General features: G+C 60.4%; 5 protein-coding genes across 5 annotated transcripts; all 5 read left to right on the forward strand.

The window, feature by feature from the left end:
- Positions 1-240: 240 nt before the first annotated feature.
- On the forward strand, positions 241-567 carry LBRM_21_1090 (conserved hypothetical protein; the record flags this gene model as incomplete). Its single annotated transcript, XM_001564764.1, has 1 exon — positions 241-567. The coding sequence occupies one exon, from the start codon at positions 241-243 to the stop codon at positions 565-567; it is 327 nt and encodes a 108-aa protein (XP_001564814.1).
- A 1,095-nt stretch (positions 568-1,662) lies between these two features.
- On the forward strand, positions 1,663-2,265 carry LBRM_21_1100 (conserved hypothetical protein; the record flags this gene model as incomplete). Its single annotated transcript, XM_001564765.1, has 1 exon — positions 1,663-2,265. The coding sequence occupies one exon, from the start codon at positions 1,663-1,665 to the stop codon at positions 2,263-2,265; it is 603 nt and encodes a 200-aa protein (XP_001564815.1).
- Positions 2,266-4,471: 2,206 nt separating this feature from the next.
- LBRM_21_1110 (putative mis-match repair protein) lies at positions 4,472-7,912 on the forward strand (the record flags this gene model as incomplete). The annotated part of the gene is made up of 1 exon (XM_001564766.1): positions 4,472-7,912. One exon carries the CDS (start codon positions 4,472-4,474, stop codon positions 7,910-7,912), a length of 3,441 nt encoding a protein of 1,146 aa, XP_001564816.1.
- Positions 7,913-9,491: 1,579 nt separating this feature from the next.
- LBRM_21_1120 (hypothetical protein) lies at positions 9,492-9,812 on the forward strand (the record flags this gene model as incomplete). The annotated part of the gene is made up of 1 exon (XM_001564767.1): positions 9,492-9,812. The coding sequence occupies one exon, from the start codon at positions 9,492-9,494 to the stop codon at positions 9,810-9,812; it is 321 nt and encodes a 106-aa protein (XP_001564817.1).
- Positions 9,813-12,469: 2,657 nt separating this feature from the next.
- On the forward strand, positions 12,470-14,404 carry LBRM_21_1130 (putative aspartyl-tRNA synthetase; the record flags this gene model as incomplete). The annotated part of the gene is made up of 1 exon (XM_001564768.1): positions 12,470-14,404. One exon carries the CDS (start codon positions 12,470-12,472, stop codon positions 14,402-14,404), a length of 1,935 nt encoding a protein of 644 aa, XP_001564818.1.
- Between the last annotated feature and the right edge of the window lie 14 nt (positions 14,405-14,418).

The raw sequence follows: 14,418 nt of genomic DNA on the forward strand, positions 1-14,418 counted from the left end.
ATTTCTCCCTTACCGGTGGTTGGATTTTATCAGGGCATATCATCATCCCGCTTTACCTGCGCCGCTAGCGACACCGCCATCGCCACATCCTTGCTCCTCTGACGTACGCACGTTGCCCCGCCTCTTTATGTCCGGTGGCGGCAGCAGAAGAGCGACTCTCTCTCTCTTTTTTCTTCCCCTCTCCCCCAGTTTGAGGCTGAGAGGCAGGCAAACTAAAAGGCAAGAGACGACAAGTATCGTATGAGCGGGTTGACGCGATGGTGCGTCAGCACCGTAGCTCGTGTCTGGGAGAAGACGAAGAGCACCGTTAATCTCGTCTACAACGTTGGGGATCAACTACGGATTGTGTACAACACCGCCAACAGTCACGATGAGCGCAAGAGCGACTTTGACGCCACAGTGCTGCGAGCTGGCGGCTTCGTAGCCGCCACGGTGCTCTGCATCGTTGTGGATGCTCAGGGCGGTATACCAAACACACTGCGATGGCTGCGCGCACTTGTGGTGACAGAGAACCACACGAGCGGTGGTGCAGTGGATGCTGCAGCTTCAACAGTGGCTGGGCTGTAGAGTAGAGAGAACGAGAAAAAGACAGGGGAGCGTGTGCTGCCGTCGCTCTCGATGGGAGGGGTGGTGCTGGTGGCCCCGTTTGTGGGGCTATCGCCTTTCCTCCTTTCCTCTCTTACTCAAGTACCGTCTCACGCGTGTGCCTCTTTCTCTGTGTAGAGTGTCTCCCACACAGAGAGCTCCCTTCCTCCCTTCCCTACACGGCACACACACACTCACAGACATCCACCGCGATTGAGCGAAGCACGTGCGCGGCTTCGGAGGGGGGGGGTGAACGCACAGGAGCCACAGGTGGAAGGGGAGGGGGAGGCTTTTCTGTGTCTCTGCGTCTCACCTGCGCAGTGCGATGCCCGCTGATCAACAGCCTTGATGAGACAGCGATGGTGCTGTCGAGTGTCTCTTTCCCTTTACGCAGATGTCTCTCTCAGTCGGACGGGTTGAAGCGGGTGTTCTCTCTCCCCCCTGCGCTTAGCTGCACATATTCGGTACCCCCCATGCATGCAGACCATGCAGAATGGTGACGCACACGTCGCTGCGCCACATGTGATGGGGTTGGGGGTGAGGGAGAGCTGTGGTGCGCGCGCGCTCTCTTCCCATTTTTGGGGCGATGAGGAGTAACTCAGCAGCGACCAGACGCAAAAGAAAAAAGAAAAAAAACGACATGCACGGCAAGTTGACACGTACCCCCCCCCCCCCCCCCCACACACACACACACACACACACAGGCAAGAGGGGTTGGCCAGCCTCAGCTTCTCTCATGCGTTGACTCACTTGTGACTTCACCACAACACGTCTTCTTCTACCGGCTCTCTTCTTTTCAACGTCGCAGTACCATCGCCACCACTACCAACACCACCTCCGCTCCTCCCTTCACTTTTCCACGCTGCTGTTTTGCTTCGACACCTGCGCGTTTCGCTTGGTCGCCAGCACCTCATTGCCAGCCTCATCGCCTGTTCTATCGTCCCGTGGAAGAGCACCGTCAATATTATTTATTGGGTGCACGTAGAGAGCCAGTCGCAGCGAGAGCGCATGTTTTGGCAAGCCAGCACCCACGGTCGTCTATCTACGCTCTTGTGAAGATTCGCGCACGCGTGTAAGATGCCCTCTGAGTCGAAGAAAGCCATAGACGGCGGCTCCTCTGGGGTGGCCTCCACAGCGGCCATCCCAGGGGGACCATTGAAGCACCACCGTCTGCCTTATCGCCGCCCTCTGCCCCCCTTTCTCCCGCTCGTCCTTTTGTTTTTGCTGCTCAACTACCTCGCCTTTGCAGTTGAGGTGGATGACAAGGAGGGGGTGGTGTTGCTGCCTGAGTACGTGCATGGGATCGCCATGAAGCGCGACGCGCTGCGCCAAGCTGCGGCCGCCGGCCAGGTACTGACGGAACCGATCCCCTTCAACGTATTTCTCTTTTTTGAAGAGAGCGTGATGGGGACACTGTTCCAGGTAGGCCGCTTCCTTTTCCGCAGCCACTTCGGCATTCAGGTGGTGTGCGTTCTCGCCTGGCTGGTCCACCTCTTCGAGCTCGGCGTGTGCTTCCGCATCTGCTGGTCTTGCAACGCATCCTTCCTGGTGGCGTTACGTTACATGTACTGCACTTGTGTGGGCGGCTTTACGCAGCTTTCGCCGCTTATCCAGGCGAGGGACGCGTGGGTGAGAGAGATGCGTGCCACCGAGGAGCTGAAGTCGAAGAAGTCTCAATGAAAGTGCCAGCCACATGTGATCAAAGAAGATGAATAGGGAGGGAGGAGAGACGATGGCGCGGTGGGGTGGGAAGGGTGGGTGGGTGGTGGAAGGGCTTGCAAAGCTCATCGAAACTCGTTTCTATCACCTCAACTTTGCAGCCACTCTTCCCAGGCCATTTGTGTCTACATACGTGTGTGTGTGTGTGTGTGTGTGTGTGTGTGTGTGTGTGTGTGTGTGTGCGTGCGTCTCCCCAGTGCGCGCCACCCTGTATGCTTACTTCTCCTTTTCCATTGCCAGCCCCCTTCTTGACCACGTCCGTCAAGTGCGTCGCCGTTTGCCCCTGCCCTTCCGCTATGCTGTAGCCCCCCTTTTCCTTCGACTCAAGAGAAGCTGGACAGGGAGACGCTTCCTCCCTCTGCCAACATAGAGTGCAGGCCGCAACGAAAAGTGTCGAGCACGTCCCCGGTCATCATCAACACTACCGCGGCCCACACGCCGCGTGGCGTTAGATGGAGGAGCTCACCTAGATGCCATTCCTGCGCAGTACGACTCCAGCACTCACCAGTATCTCGCTAAGAAGCTACACCGCTGCCAGCGCTAGTCCTGTTCTTGTTCTCCTTCCTCCCGTATCCTTAAGGCGCTACGCGAGTCCAGGAGTCTTACACGCCGAGCAAAGGCGCCCTCGCTCGTCTTTGCCTTCCCCCCTTCCGTGCGTCTCTCTTTTCCTTGTCAGGTGTGTACCATCTGGCCGCGTTACTCGACTTCACCCTCCCTCCTTCCCTTCTCTCCCTCGGTTCTCCCCCTCTGTCTCTCGCGAGCAGAGACCCGAAGACGCCCAGCACTGTGGCACCTCCCCCCCCGCACACCTACGCAGAGGGACAAGTTTGTTTGTTTGTTTCCACTGCAGACTGACAAAAAGGGGATAGGCGCAGGCGCACATGCGCACAGACACGCAGGCGTGTGGGACTCGAGTCACCTCGCTCACATTGCCCTCTTACCTCTACTCTCTTTCACAGTCGCTCTCCCCGTCCCTTGGAGAGGGGCGACACACGGAGAAAGGAGAGTAGAGGTAAGAGGGTAATGTGTGAGAGAGAGAGAGACATGGACAGATATGTTCGCCTCACCTACTGCATGGAACGAGTTGTACGGGCCGCCATGTGCACCTGCGCTCTTTTCTATTCCCACGACTAGCGCCTTCTTGCCCTCGTCGTCCTCAGCATCGTTGTCTGTGGCACCCGTGCCATCGCACTATACCGTGGCGTCGCAGCCCGTGCGCTGCTTCCCTCTACCGCCTCAGCCGGCAGCAGCAAGGACAAACTACCAGGCGCATCCGTACATGCTAGCGTATAGTGAGGGCAGAGGCGGATGGTCACCTGCCGAGAGTGCATCACCCGATGAGAACAACTACGAGCCAGAACGACCCCCAGAGGCAATGACCCCGTGGCGACATGGCACGCGCGGTCCGCATCAATTTTTGCTGTCACGGCCACAAGTCATTGACGATGTGAACCCCGGAGCAGCTGGAGGGGTGCTTGGGGCAGGCGCTGCCGCTGTACCGTATGCGGTGCATCCCGTCTACCCAGAGGGGGTGACGGCCGGAGCGAAGGAAGAGGCCTGGGGAGGTGATGCAACGTCTCAGTACAGCCGTGATATGCCAGCAGCTAGTCAAACTCTATACCGGCCACCGCCACGTTTGCACGGCACTTCCGTGTGCAGTTACCGGGGAGCGACGCCGTGGGCACCGATTCAGTCAACCGCCCCTGTGGAGCGCAAAGACGCTGCGAAAGGGACGACAGAGGCGGCCCAGGGTACCTCTTGGCTTCATCATGCAGTGTACGCGGGTCGTGAAGGCCACCGAGCAGCTGCTGGTGACGCGCTTGCCGCTCACACGCCTCATGGGGGTGCTGCGCGTTATCTGAACGAGCAGCTACTTGCACCACCACCACATCCTCGTCCACTGCCACACGAGCACTCCCACCAAGGGCCGCCGCTGCGCGAGTGCAGCTCCATTTCCGACGGTGCCTGGCACCTCAACTCAGCGCGACATCGATCAGCGGCCTCGACCACGGCCCTCTTTTTCCACTCCCCATCCGGCATCGATGGCTTGGGTGGAACGCAGGGCGCCGGCGGCTCGGCAGCGCTCCGGCACGGAAGGCGGGCTGCTGCTGCCACATCTGCCGTCTCTAGTTCTGTGGCCTCAGCCGGCGTGACAGGAGCATCGCCGATGGTCGCTTCAGCCGCAACTGCCCAAGCTGAACCGTGCTGCGTTGCTGCACTCATCTTCAATAACGCCAAGGAGGTTGGCGTCGCGCTCTGTGAGTTGCCGTCGCTGACCGTGTCTCTGTTCCAGTACGGCGATACGGCTACGTTCTTCAAGACAGCATCGCTGCTGCACACGCGCAACCCGGTCGAGGTGTTGGTCCCCTCGACCACCGTCGATAGTGAGCTGGTGCAAACGCTGCTGCGGCAGCACGGCGCCCACATGACCTTCACAAGTGTGCAGCGCTGCTTCTACAATGCGGAGGAGGGGGTGCAGCGGCTGTCGCAGCTGAAGTCGTCGGCCGAAGCGTCGCTGTGCATTGAGGACACAGACCGCTACCTCTGTGTGGCTGCTGCTAATGCAGTCGTTTTGTATATGGAGCACGTGAACGACATGCACTTGCTGCCAGGCTCCGTGCGCGTGCGGGCAGAGGCGCTGGAGCACTACATGGAAGTCTCTCGCACTACGGCACGTGCGCTGCAGATTATTCCAGACGCCGCATGCATGTCAGCGGCGGCGGCAGCGCCGTTGTCCTTCATGGGCAACGCAGCGGGCGGCAATGGGAGGGCCGATCGGCAGCAACGGGAGCAAGTGCAGCGATATGGCGCGGCGCCAAAACTGTCGTTTCTCGGTCATGACCTTCCCGAACCGCCGCTGCTGCTGCAACCAGTCGCGCTTGTGGACGCGATCCCACGCGCCTGCACGGTCATGGGTCAGCGCTACCTCCGCCGTACCCTTCTCCAGCCTCTGCGTGACCGCGTTGCCGTCCAAGGCCGCCATGACGCTGTCGAGTGGCTTCTGTGTGAGCCAAGACGACTTCACATTCTGCGCACACTCCTGCGACACATCACCACGCTTGACCTCGAGCGCTTGACGGCGACGCTGACCCACCAACCACGGCGCGAGAGGACCGGCGCTCAGCAGCAGTCGTACCTCGAGTCGCTGCAGCTGCTCTGGAGCGCGTTGCCTTACCTGGAGCAGCTGCACATACAGCTCAAGGCCTACCTAGGCCCGCTGCCAAGAATGCCAGAACCAGTGCATCAAGAAGGCGTACCGTCATCAATGCGATCAACACTGCCGGGTGGCGAACCAGACGTGGCGGCCTCGCCAAACGACTTGTGCAGCACCGCAGCGCATCCTTCGGTACTGCACAGCATCGCCACTGCGCTGGGGCAGTGCCGTTTGCCCGAGCTGGAGACCCTCATGAGCACCTACCTGGAGCGCTCCGTGCTGCCATCGGTCGTCGACCATCACGAGAAGAGCGCTGCGCACTATGGAGCGCTCCATGGCTTTGATCCAGGTGGCGTACATATCCCGCCGGACGTGTCTGTGGTGGCTCAGCAGCAGCATTCACAACGGAAGCGACGCCGACTGTGCAACGACGACGATGCCACAAGCTCACATCATCACAGGCAGCAGCCTTCGCAGCGCCCTACAGCCGTCCTCCTGCGACTCCTCCGCATGTGTTTTCTTGTCCAGGCTCCGCGCGGCGGCGAGCTGGACGCACTTCGCACGCGGCTGAGCCTCCGTATCTCCGACATTACTTCCTACGCAGTGGAGCTGCGTGCGACATACCAGATCTTCTCGCTGCGCCTGGAGCCGGACCCGGTTAAGCTGTACTGTTTCTCCTACATGGCTGCAGAGGAGGCAAAGGCGCAGTCCGGACCCTTCACGTGGCGCTACGCAGGCGGCTCACACTTTGCCTTGTATCTTTCCGCACTGCGTGAGCAGCAGCTGCAGCGGCAACAAATACAGCAACAGGAAGAGGGACGGCATCTGCGTAGTTCTCAGTGGCACCTGGCCACTTCTACTGAGGATTCCTTGCGCACCGCTTCATCGTTTCCTCCGCCAGAGCTGCCCCGGCACACTATCAGCGCCGACGGCGCCGTACCCAACTCGTCCGCGGTTGATCTTTTCCCCTCTTTCACATCCAACGCGGATCCCACTGTCTCTCGTCAGCTGCGTCGCCGCCGAGTACGATGCAGCACAGAGGACCTCGAATACCGCTGTGCTCGGGCGCAAGAGTGCGTCGCAGAGATTCTGCAGCTGCAGTTGCACGAAGTGCAGCCCCTCGTCCGCGCCATCCAGAATGAGTTCCTCGGCTCTCTGCAGGCTACCGTGGAGTCCGTGGCTCTGCTTGATACACTGCTGTGCTTCGCGCTCTACTCGTTGACGCATCAGTGCACCCGACCAGTGCTGGTGGAGCTGCGGACGGGGTCGACGACGGCGCCACGGGTGCCTACGGTCACGGCCGAGCTCTCTGGGGATGGCGAGATGGCGACTTCTTCGGGACGGAGAGCCACCGCCGCAGCAGGCGGCGCTCAGGTTTCGCGTGACAAGTTGGACGAGTACGCTGGCGACGCAAGTGCCGCTGCTTGTGTAGGGGACCAGGGAGGTGGAACAGTGGCGTCCGCGGGCATGTCTGAGACGTCTAGCGATCCAGCGACCCCGCTATCTACGGCACCACTGTCGTCTCTCACGGCGTACACCATGGCATCATCGGCGATGGCCACGGCGACAGAGTCACGTTACGCCTCTCGAGCGTTTCTCCGTATTGAGAACGCACTGCACCCCTCTGCGACGCAGCGGCAGCCACCAAGTCGCGCGGTGACGCGCGCAGGGGTGTCGGCGCGGTTGACCGGTGCGGAAGCCGTGGGTGTGGTCTCATCGACTAGCGGCAGCAGTGGTGGTCTGACGATCTCGTGGGGCAGCCACGGCGGTGGTGTTTGCGTCGTCACCGGCCCCAATGCGTGCGGCAAGACGACTCTGCTCCGAATTATCGGACAGTACTTTACCCTTGCCCAGGCTGGCTGCTTTGTCCCTGCGCAGCACGCGCAGCTGTTCCTTGCGGACCGCCTCCTTGCCCACATGCTGTGTGACGAACTCCCCAGCATCGCGCATTCTTCTTTCTGGCGCGAGCTTATGGAGCTGAGCGAGTTGACGCATGCCGCGACGGCTGAGAGCGTCGCCCTCCTCGATGAGCTCGGCCGCAGCACCACCACCGCACAAGGCTTCAGTCTTGCATGGGCCACGGCGCTCCTTCTGAGCGACCGCCGCGTGCACTCGGTGTTGACAACGCACTACGCCGGGCTGCCAAGCCTCGCACGGGTGCGGCCGACGCGCATCGTCGCTTTTCATTTCCGTGTCGCCTTCGAGCAGCTGGTGGCGCGTGATGGGGGTCGAGACGGCGCAGCTGCCTCAAGTTCGAGGGAGCCGGCACGCACCCGTATTACGATTGCGCGCTTTGGCCACACACTCTTCCCTGGCCCGTGCCCGCAGCGCTGGTACGGCCTCGCGCTGGCAGAGAGGCTGCACTTTTTCGAGCCGGTCCTGGCCATGGCGCGGCACACGAGGGCGTGCCGATCTCCAGCAAGGGAGGCGTACACCGAAGAGGGCGAGGCGTGAGCACAGGGGTTTGGGATGGTGAATGGGTTGGGGAACGGGTGTGGCACTCCATCATCCGGCTGCCCTGAGATAGCGATGCTTCTCAACGTGCGGCTGTGTTGGCGTGCCTGTGCGTTGTAGATGCCCTTTTTGCTGCACGTGCGCACGTGCTTTGGCCACCCGCTTCTGCGTGTGTGTGCGTGTGTGTGCGTTTCTCTGTTTGTTTTCGTCTTTATCCTCTCTCATTCTGCTGTATCACCGCTGCCTCACGGAACGTGCACACTCGCTACTGCTCGGGCGGCTGCTGTCGGAGCCTGAGAGACCCCATCCCCCTTATTGCTCCCCTCCTTTCCTCGCCATAGGGGTCTCTGGGCTTGCATGCGAGATGTTGGCGTGCATGTGCGTCTCGGCGCGCGCCTCGATCGCCCTCCCCCAACTTCCGTTGGTCTTACAGGAGAAAAGGAGGGGGGAAGAGGGGATGTCATACATTCGCGTATACCTCGCCGGAGTGGGGAAGGACGACGGCAGTGCTGCCCTCTTTTCCTTTCTCTTTTCCCTTCCTCGTGATGCCCGCCGCGATTTCCTGCGTGACACAATACGTTCATCTCTCTTCCTCTCCTTGAAAGGACTTTCGCCCGTTTCCTCCTTCGCAGAGTTCATTGCTTTCCCTGTTGAACGGGCGGAATGGTGGTTGGGTTGGCGATGTCAACACAGCTCTTGCCGTCACCACAGCCAGCGGAGACGATTCCAAGCGTCGATGAAGTGCAGGTTGTCTTCTAAGCGCTTCTACGGCAAGGCGCGAGCCTGAGCACGCATCGTGTCGCGGCGGCGCAGAGCGCGCTGCGCTAAGTTCTCCGTGAGCACACCCGCCTCCTCACCAGCATGGAGACCCACTGCTGATCAAAGACAGATGCCGCGTCTACCACCGCGGACGACGACAGTGACGACTGTCGCGAGCCTGCTTGAGTGCGCACCTTCTGGGTCATATATATGACAGCACCATCGCGTCAGTGCAAGATAGCACCGTGACTGCCGCGCAGCAGCGGAAGCGGGAGGCGGACGATTTCTCTCGTGCTAACGCATCGCTGGAAGCTTCCTCCCCGCCATCTCTGGTCGAGGACGCTCTTCACTGCATCAGCGCCTTCATAGCGTCCCTCGGCTGGGTCTTGCGTCGACCCAGCGCTTTCGCTGGAGACGTGGCGAGCAACTTGGCCTCTCTGCCGCAGAAGTTCAGTGCCTTGTCGACGCACGCCATGTCAGCCTTGGGGTCAGACGGAGCAACACTGTCATCATCATTGACGAGACACACAACACCAAACCCCGCTGTTGCTGCCCCCGGCATGGTCTTACAGGCATGGCTACGCCAGGCAAACGTGGCTCTAAGCACGCTGTCACGCTTTCTCTCCGGGACGTGCCCGCACGGGCTTTGGCTCACGCACGGCCACTGTCGCACCGTCATGCGTAGCCGCCGTCTGCGTCATTTGTCGAACGTTGGAGAGGCGCCCCGTTCGAGTCGCTGGTGCGCGCTGCCTCGCGTGCCCAGGACGAGCACGTGGCGGCGCTGTCTACGGTGCTCTTGCGTGTCTCTGTTGTCCGTGCCATGCGCGAACGACCTATGGATTGGCCGAGTTTGGCGAACATCTTTGCGCCGCTGAGCACGTCGCTGAGAGGGCTGACACACGCGTGTGAGGACGCGATTGACCGCCGTGAAGACGACCGCCTGTATCCGCATGCGGGACTCGAGGCGGGGCGATGTCTTCACATAGCTCACCGTAGACTGAGAACCACTTGCCATTCAAGAGGCGTTCGACACCGCCAACACGTACATCAACAAGATCGCGGACAGAGAGAACGCGCTGGTGCTGCAGCAGGGGAAACGGGTACGTTGTCGAGAAGCCGGGGCTGGCGACGAGGACCGTGACTTGGCCTGTGATGCTGCGCGAGGCGCTGAAGCGTGTGGTGCTGCTAGTGCTGTACCGCTACCCAAGGGCCGTTCCGTGGGGGGGGGGAATTCGCTTGAGTCACTGATGCCCCGACACACATGCAAGCCACACCCGCCGTTTACCCCGCGCGGTCTCTCCGTGATCGCGCCTGTCTGGCGCCGTGCACAAGTGGCATCGGAGTGGAATGCGCCCCATCAGACGCACTCACCGTCCTCGGCAACCTTGTCCATAGCGGCGGCCGGACCACACACGGCGAGTGTACACGCCGACGCTAGTAGCCATGCCCTCCCCCCGCCTCATAACTGCCTCAGTCGCCAAGCACGGCGTTAAAGTTTGCTGAGCAGTAACCCACGGAGATGCAGCAGTGGAAACCGACGCCGGGGAGCCCACTCGACGCCACCGCGCAGACCTGGGGCGCACAGCATTACCCCTAGCTTCTCGTCGACGCTACCTCCAGGGGCGGTGCAGGAGTCGGTGCTCGTTGGGATGCTAGAGAAAAAGCTTGACAGCAGCCACGTTGTCTGTATCCAAGACTGTATCAATACCTACATGACAATGCCTGTGAAAATAAAAGGCGTCGCTGTGGAGCGCTGTGCCACCATTTGAAGCTGCAGCTGGGCGGGCAGCATCAGCCTGATGTGGATCAGCAATACGGAGCGGTAAGCGATGCACATTGGAACTTCGGTGCAGCGCGTGTACGCGACGAAGATGAAAGTGCTGACGATTCACTTGGCCAGGGAGCGTGTCACCGAAATTATGACACCAGGATGACATCCAACGTGAATGTTGCTGTCATGGTGACCATGCCGAGCGGTGATCAAGAGGTACGAGGGCTGGCACTGCCAGAGCAGCACATCAGCAGCACTGTCAGGGAGATGGACCAACTTGTGACTAGTGAGGTAACGTACTCTGGATAGGGACAGCGGCTTGCCCATGCTGGAGCGAGATTGTGCGCTGCAAGGGGAGGTGGCGTGTGGCGAGTAGCGCCATCCGGCGATTTGTGCAGTCCGTCATGCTCTGCATCTTTTTCGCAGCCTTCTTCGTGTGGGTCGCGGACTCTGCGCTCTTCTGTCCTTCTTTGTTTTCTGTGCGTAGCGCGCACCCTCTCACGGTTTACCCTTTACGTGCCAGTCCCCCAGCTCACACTTCTCTGTCACACCCCTCTCGTGCGTACGTACGTGCGCAAGCGGGAAGAGGTGGGGGAGAAGGAGGGGTTTGGCAGGCTTGGCGTGATGCCGTCCGCGATGTCGACTCCTGTACACGCTTCTTTTCCCTGATGACGGGAGGGCACATGCCTTGGCGCACGGTCTCTCAGGATCCAGGGCTCTGCTCTCTGTGAGGAAGCCAAGCAGCCCTCTTATCCCTGCCAATACCGAGCCACTTCTGGAGGTGACAGAGTCAAGCACCTACGACGCAGTGTGTGTGCGTGTGGGGAGAGCAGAGCGGTGTATCGCTGCTGATATCGGCGGTCCGCTCCTGGATGGTGTTGCGTCAGAGCGACCTGTTGCAGTAAGAACGACTTCGCCATCCGAAAAAAACTTGTGGCATGTCAGCGCGATTTGAGTGTGTCGCTCCTGGTCCTCACCGCCTACTGGCGGGTGACCCGGCGTGTCACCCCAAAGGATGCGCCTAGTGGCCGTGCGGCACAATAGGGGCGGTTGTACGGCGACTTGCGGAGCGGTGGATAGGTAGAGTTTGAGGCAGGGGCTGTGCTCAGATGGCCAAGTCGGTGCTTTGCCTTTATGCGTGTCTACGGCTGCTTCGTACAGCGCGACGGGCCTGTGACGGGCCGGGGCACGCGGTGGGGATCCACTCATGTGTTGTGTGGCGGAGAGCGGACATGTGGGGGCACGAAAAATGCGCCTCTTTTCATGCACCAGATGCTCTAGCAGAGATGTGGGCGCATCCGCTTCGTCGCGTTGCTCGTTTGTTCCACCGAACTCGTGTCTGTGCTCGTGCACGTGTGTGCGAGTGTGTGTCTTGCCGCTTTGTCATCTCTGCCCGGGAGCCTCACCGCACTTAGTCATTCTGAGGCACCCCCCCCCCCCCCCCACACACACACACACACAGGTAGAGAAGACATGGTATGGTGCGGTCACCCTGCGTTTCCTCTCCGCTGCCTCCTTCTCTTTGTTAGTTGCACTACTTCACACCCGCTCTCTCACATGGGGTGCACCGCACTCTCACAACAGCCGCATCGTCGACAGCGACTACCCCCCTCCCCAAAAACCAACACGCAGGCGACGAAAATATGCAGAACGGAAGAAGAGGGTGTGCGCGATGAACGACTGCTCCAACCAAGGCTATTATTCTCAGGTTTAGCAATGTACGTCCTCTCAACCTTACGACATGGCAGCTCACATGCTTCATGTTCTTCCCCCTGTCTAGGCCATCGTTCTCAACACCTCAGCCCGCACCACTTTACCATTTCTCTCACTTTCATATTCCTCCCTTCACCATCTTCCTTCGCCATGGTCCCAGTCCAGGCATGCACGCCCACATACACGCTTACTGGTCACGCCGACAATCCACCAGGAGCTTTGACAAGTGCTCTCCGTTCTTCTCGCGGGGCACACGCTACCTTCAGAGCGTGCGCCAGGGAAGGAGAAGGGTCAACAAGGATCAATAGCACCAGATGCTGCGAGTTTCACTGTCGTCGTGCGTTTTATGGCGTCTGCACGGTGCCGTAGGGACCGCTTCGGCTGCTGTGGCAGCCTCTGTCGTCGTTACGTCCTCTTCAGTGATGTCCGACGAATGGGCGTCTCCCCCTTCCTCACTGGTCTCCGCGCGGCGCCGCTGTAGTGCGAGCACCTGCAGCGTCCACGGTACTTCCAGCAGCACATTGCCTCATTGCCCCGCCTCGTCTCCATCCTCTACTCCATCTACTGCCTCGATGGAGACGGCCATATTGACCAGTGGTGCTACTTCGGGAGTCGACCCTGGCAGCGCGTGTCTGACGGCACACGGTGTCTCCGTTGCTTCTCTACGTTCTGCCTTTAGCGGCAGCTGCGGTGAGAGCGGCCGCATTCGCGAGGGCGACACGGTCACCGTGCGGGCTCGCTTAGAGCGGACGCGCAGCCGCGGCAAGCGCCTTGCCTTTCTCCACCTCCGTCAGCCTCCCCTTGAGTCCGTGCAGGCTGTGTGCGAAGGTAAGGCGCTGACGAAGCAGGCGAGGAACATTACGCCAGAGTCAATTGTCGATGTCACAGGGGTCTTGTGCCGCGCAGCCACCTCTGTGCAGTCGACCACGTGCCAGGGGTGGGAGCTGCAGGTGACGGCGCTGCAGGTCGTCAGTCAAGCGACCACCCCACTGCCATTTCCATACCACGACACGAACACAAAGCTGGACACACGCCTCAATCACCGCGTCATGGACCTCCGCACAGAGCAAATGGCCGCGACGTCACGGCTCGTGTCGGCGCTCGGGCAGAGCTTCCGCAACGAGCTTCTCGCACTCGACTTCATCGAGGTGCACACACCGAAGCTCCTTGGGGCCGCGTCGGAGGGAGGCAGTAACGTGTTTCAGGTGGACTACTTTGATCGCAAGGCGTACCTGGCTCAATCACCGCAGCTGCACAAGCAGATGATGCTGATGGGCGACGCGATGCGCGTGTTTGAGGTCGGGCCGGTGTTTCGCGCTGAGAAGAGTCTGACACACCGGCACTTGACAGAGTTCATTGGTCTCGATGGTGAGATGGTGATCAAAGATAGTCACACGGAGGTGCTAGACGTCCTGGAGCCCGTCATGTGTGCCGTTCTGGCGCAGCTCGCACAGAAGCACAGCAACCTTATCGATGCTGTCTGGAAGCAGCAGCAGCAGCAGCAGCAGGGGTTAGAGCTGGAAAACAGCGACGGTGGTCCACAGCCTGACCCTGCTACGGAGCCGCCTCGTTGTGACGGCCGCGGTAACGCGCAGCGTGATGTGTGCTGCGAGGTAGCGCTGGAGCGGATCGAGTTTTTAGGAATCACTACGGATGCCTCTCCAACGGCGCAGACACCATTCAAAATCTCCGCGCAAGGCGATCCATATCACGCTCGCGTGGGCGGTGACGGTAGCGGGTGCCGTGTGCTTCGCATGAGCTTTGCAAATGCGGCACAGCTGCTGGTGAGCTGCGGTGAGTCAGAGGGCGTAGTTGACGGCGCACTGCCCGCTGATGACTTTACGCTGCCGCAGGAGCGCCGCCTTGGCCAACTCATAAAAGAGCGCTACGGGGTTGACCTCTACGTGGTCGATGGGTTTCCCTCCTCCGCCAGACCCTTTTACACGATGCCGGTTGACCCATCAACGCCGGATGGCCCGACGCGGAGCTACGATATGTACCTACGTGGGGAAGAGATCTGCAGTGGTGCACAGCGTGTCCATGAGATAGAGCTGCTGGAACAACGACTCTTGGCGAAGCGCGTGGACAGGGTGGGTCTGAAAGACTACGTTGACTCCTTCCGCTACGGCGCGTGGCCACACGGCGGCTTCGGTCTGGGGCTCGAGCGCATTGCTCTCTTGTTTCTTGGCCTCAACGACATCCGGCAGGTGTCACTGTTTCCACGCGACCCGAAGCGGATTAGTCCATGAAGCGCCCCCCCCCC

The sequence above is a fragment of the Leishmania braziliensis genome, chromosome 21 (assembly GCF_000002845.2).
Source record: "Leishmania braziliensis MHOM/BR/75/M2904 complete genome, chromosome 21".
NCBI classification, from domain to species: domain Eukaryota; phylum Euglenozoa; class Kinetoplastea; order Trypanosomatida; family Trypanosomatidae; genus Leishmania; species Leishmania braziliensis.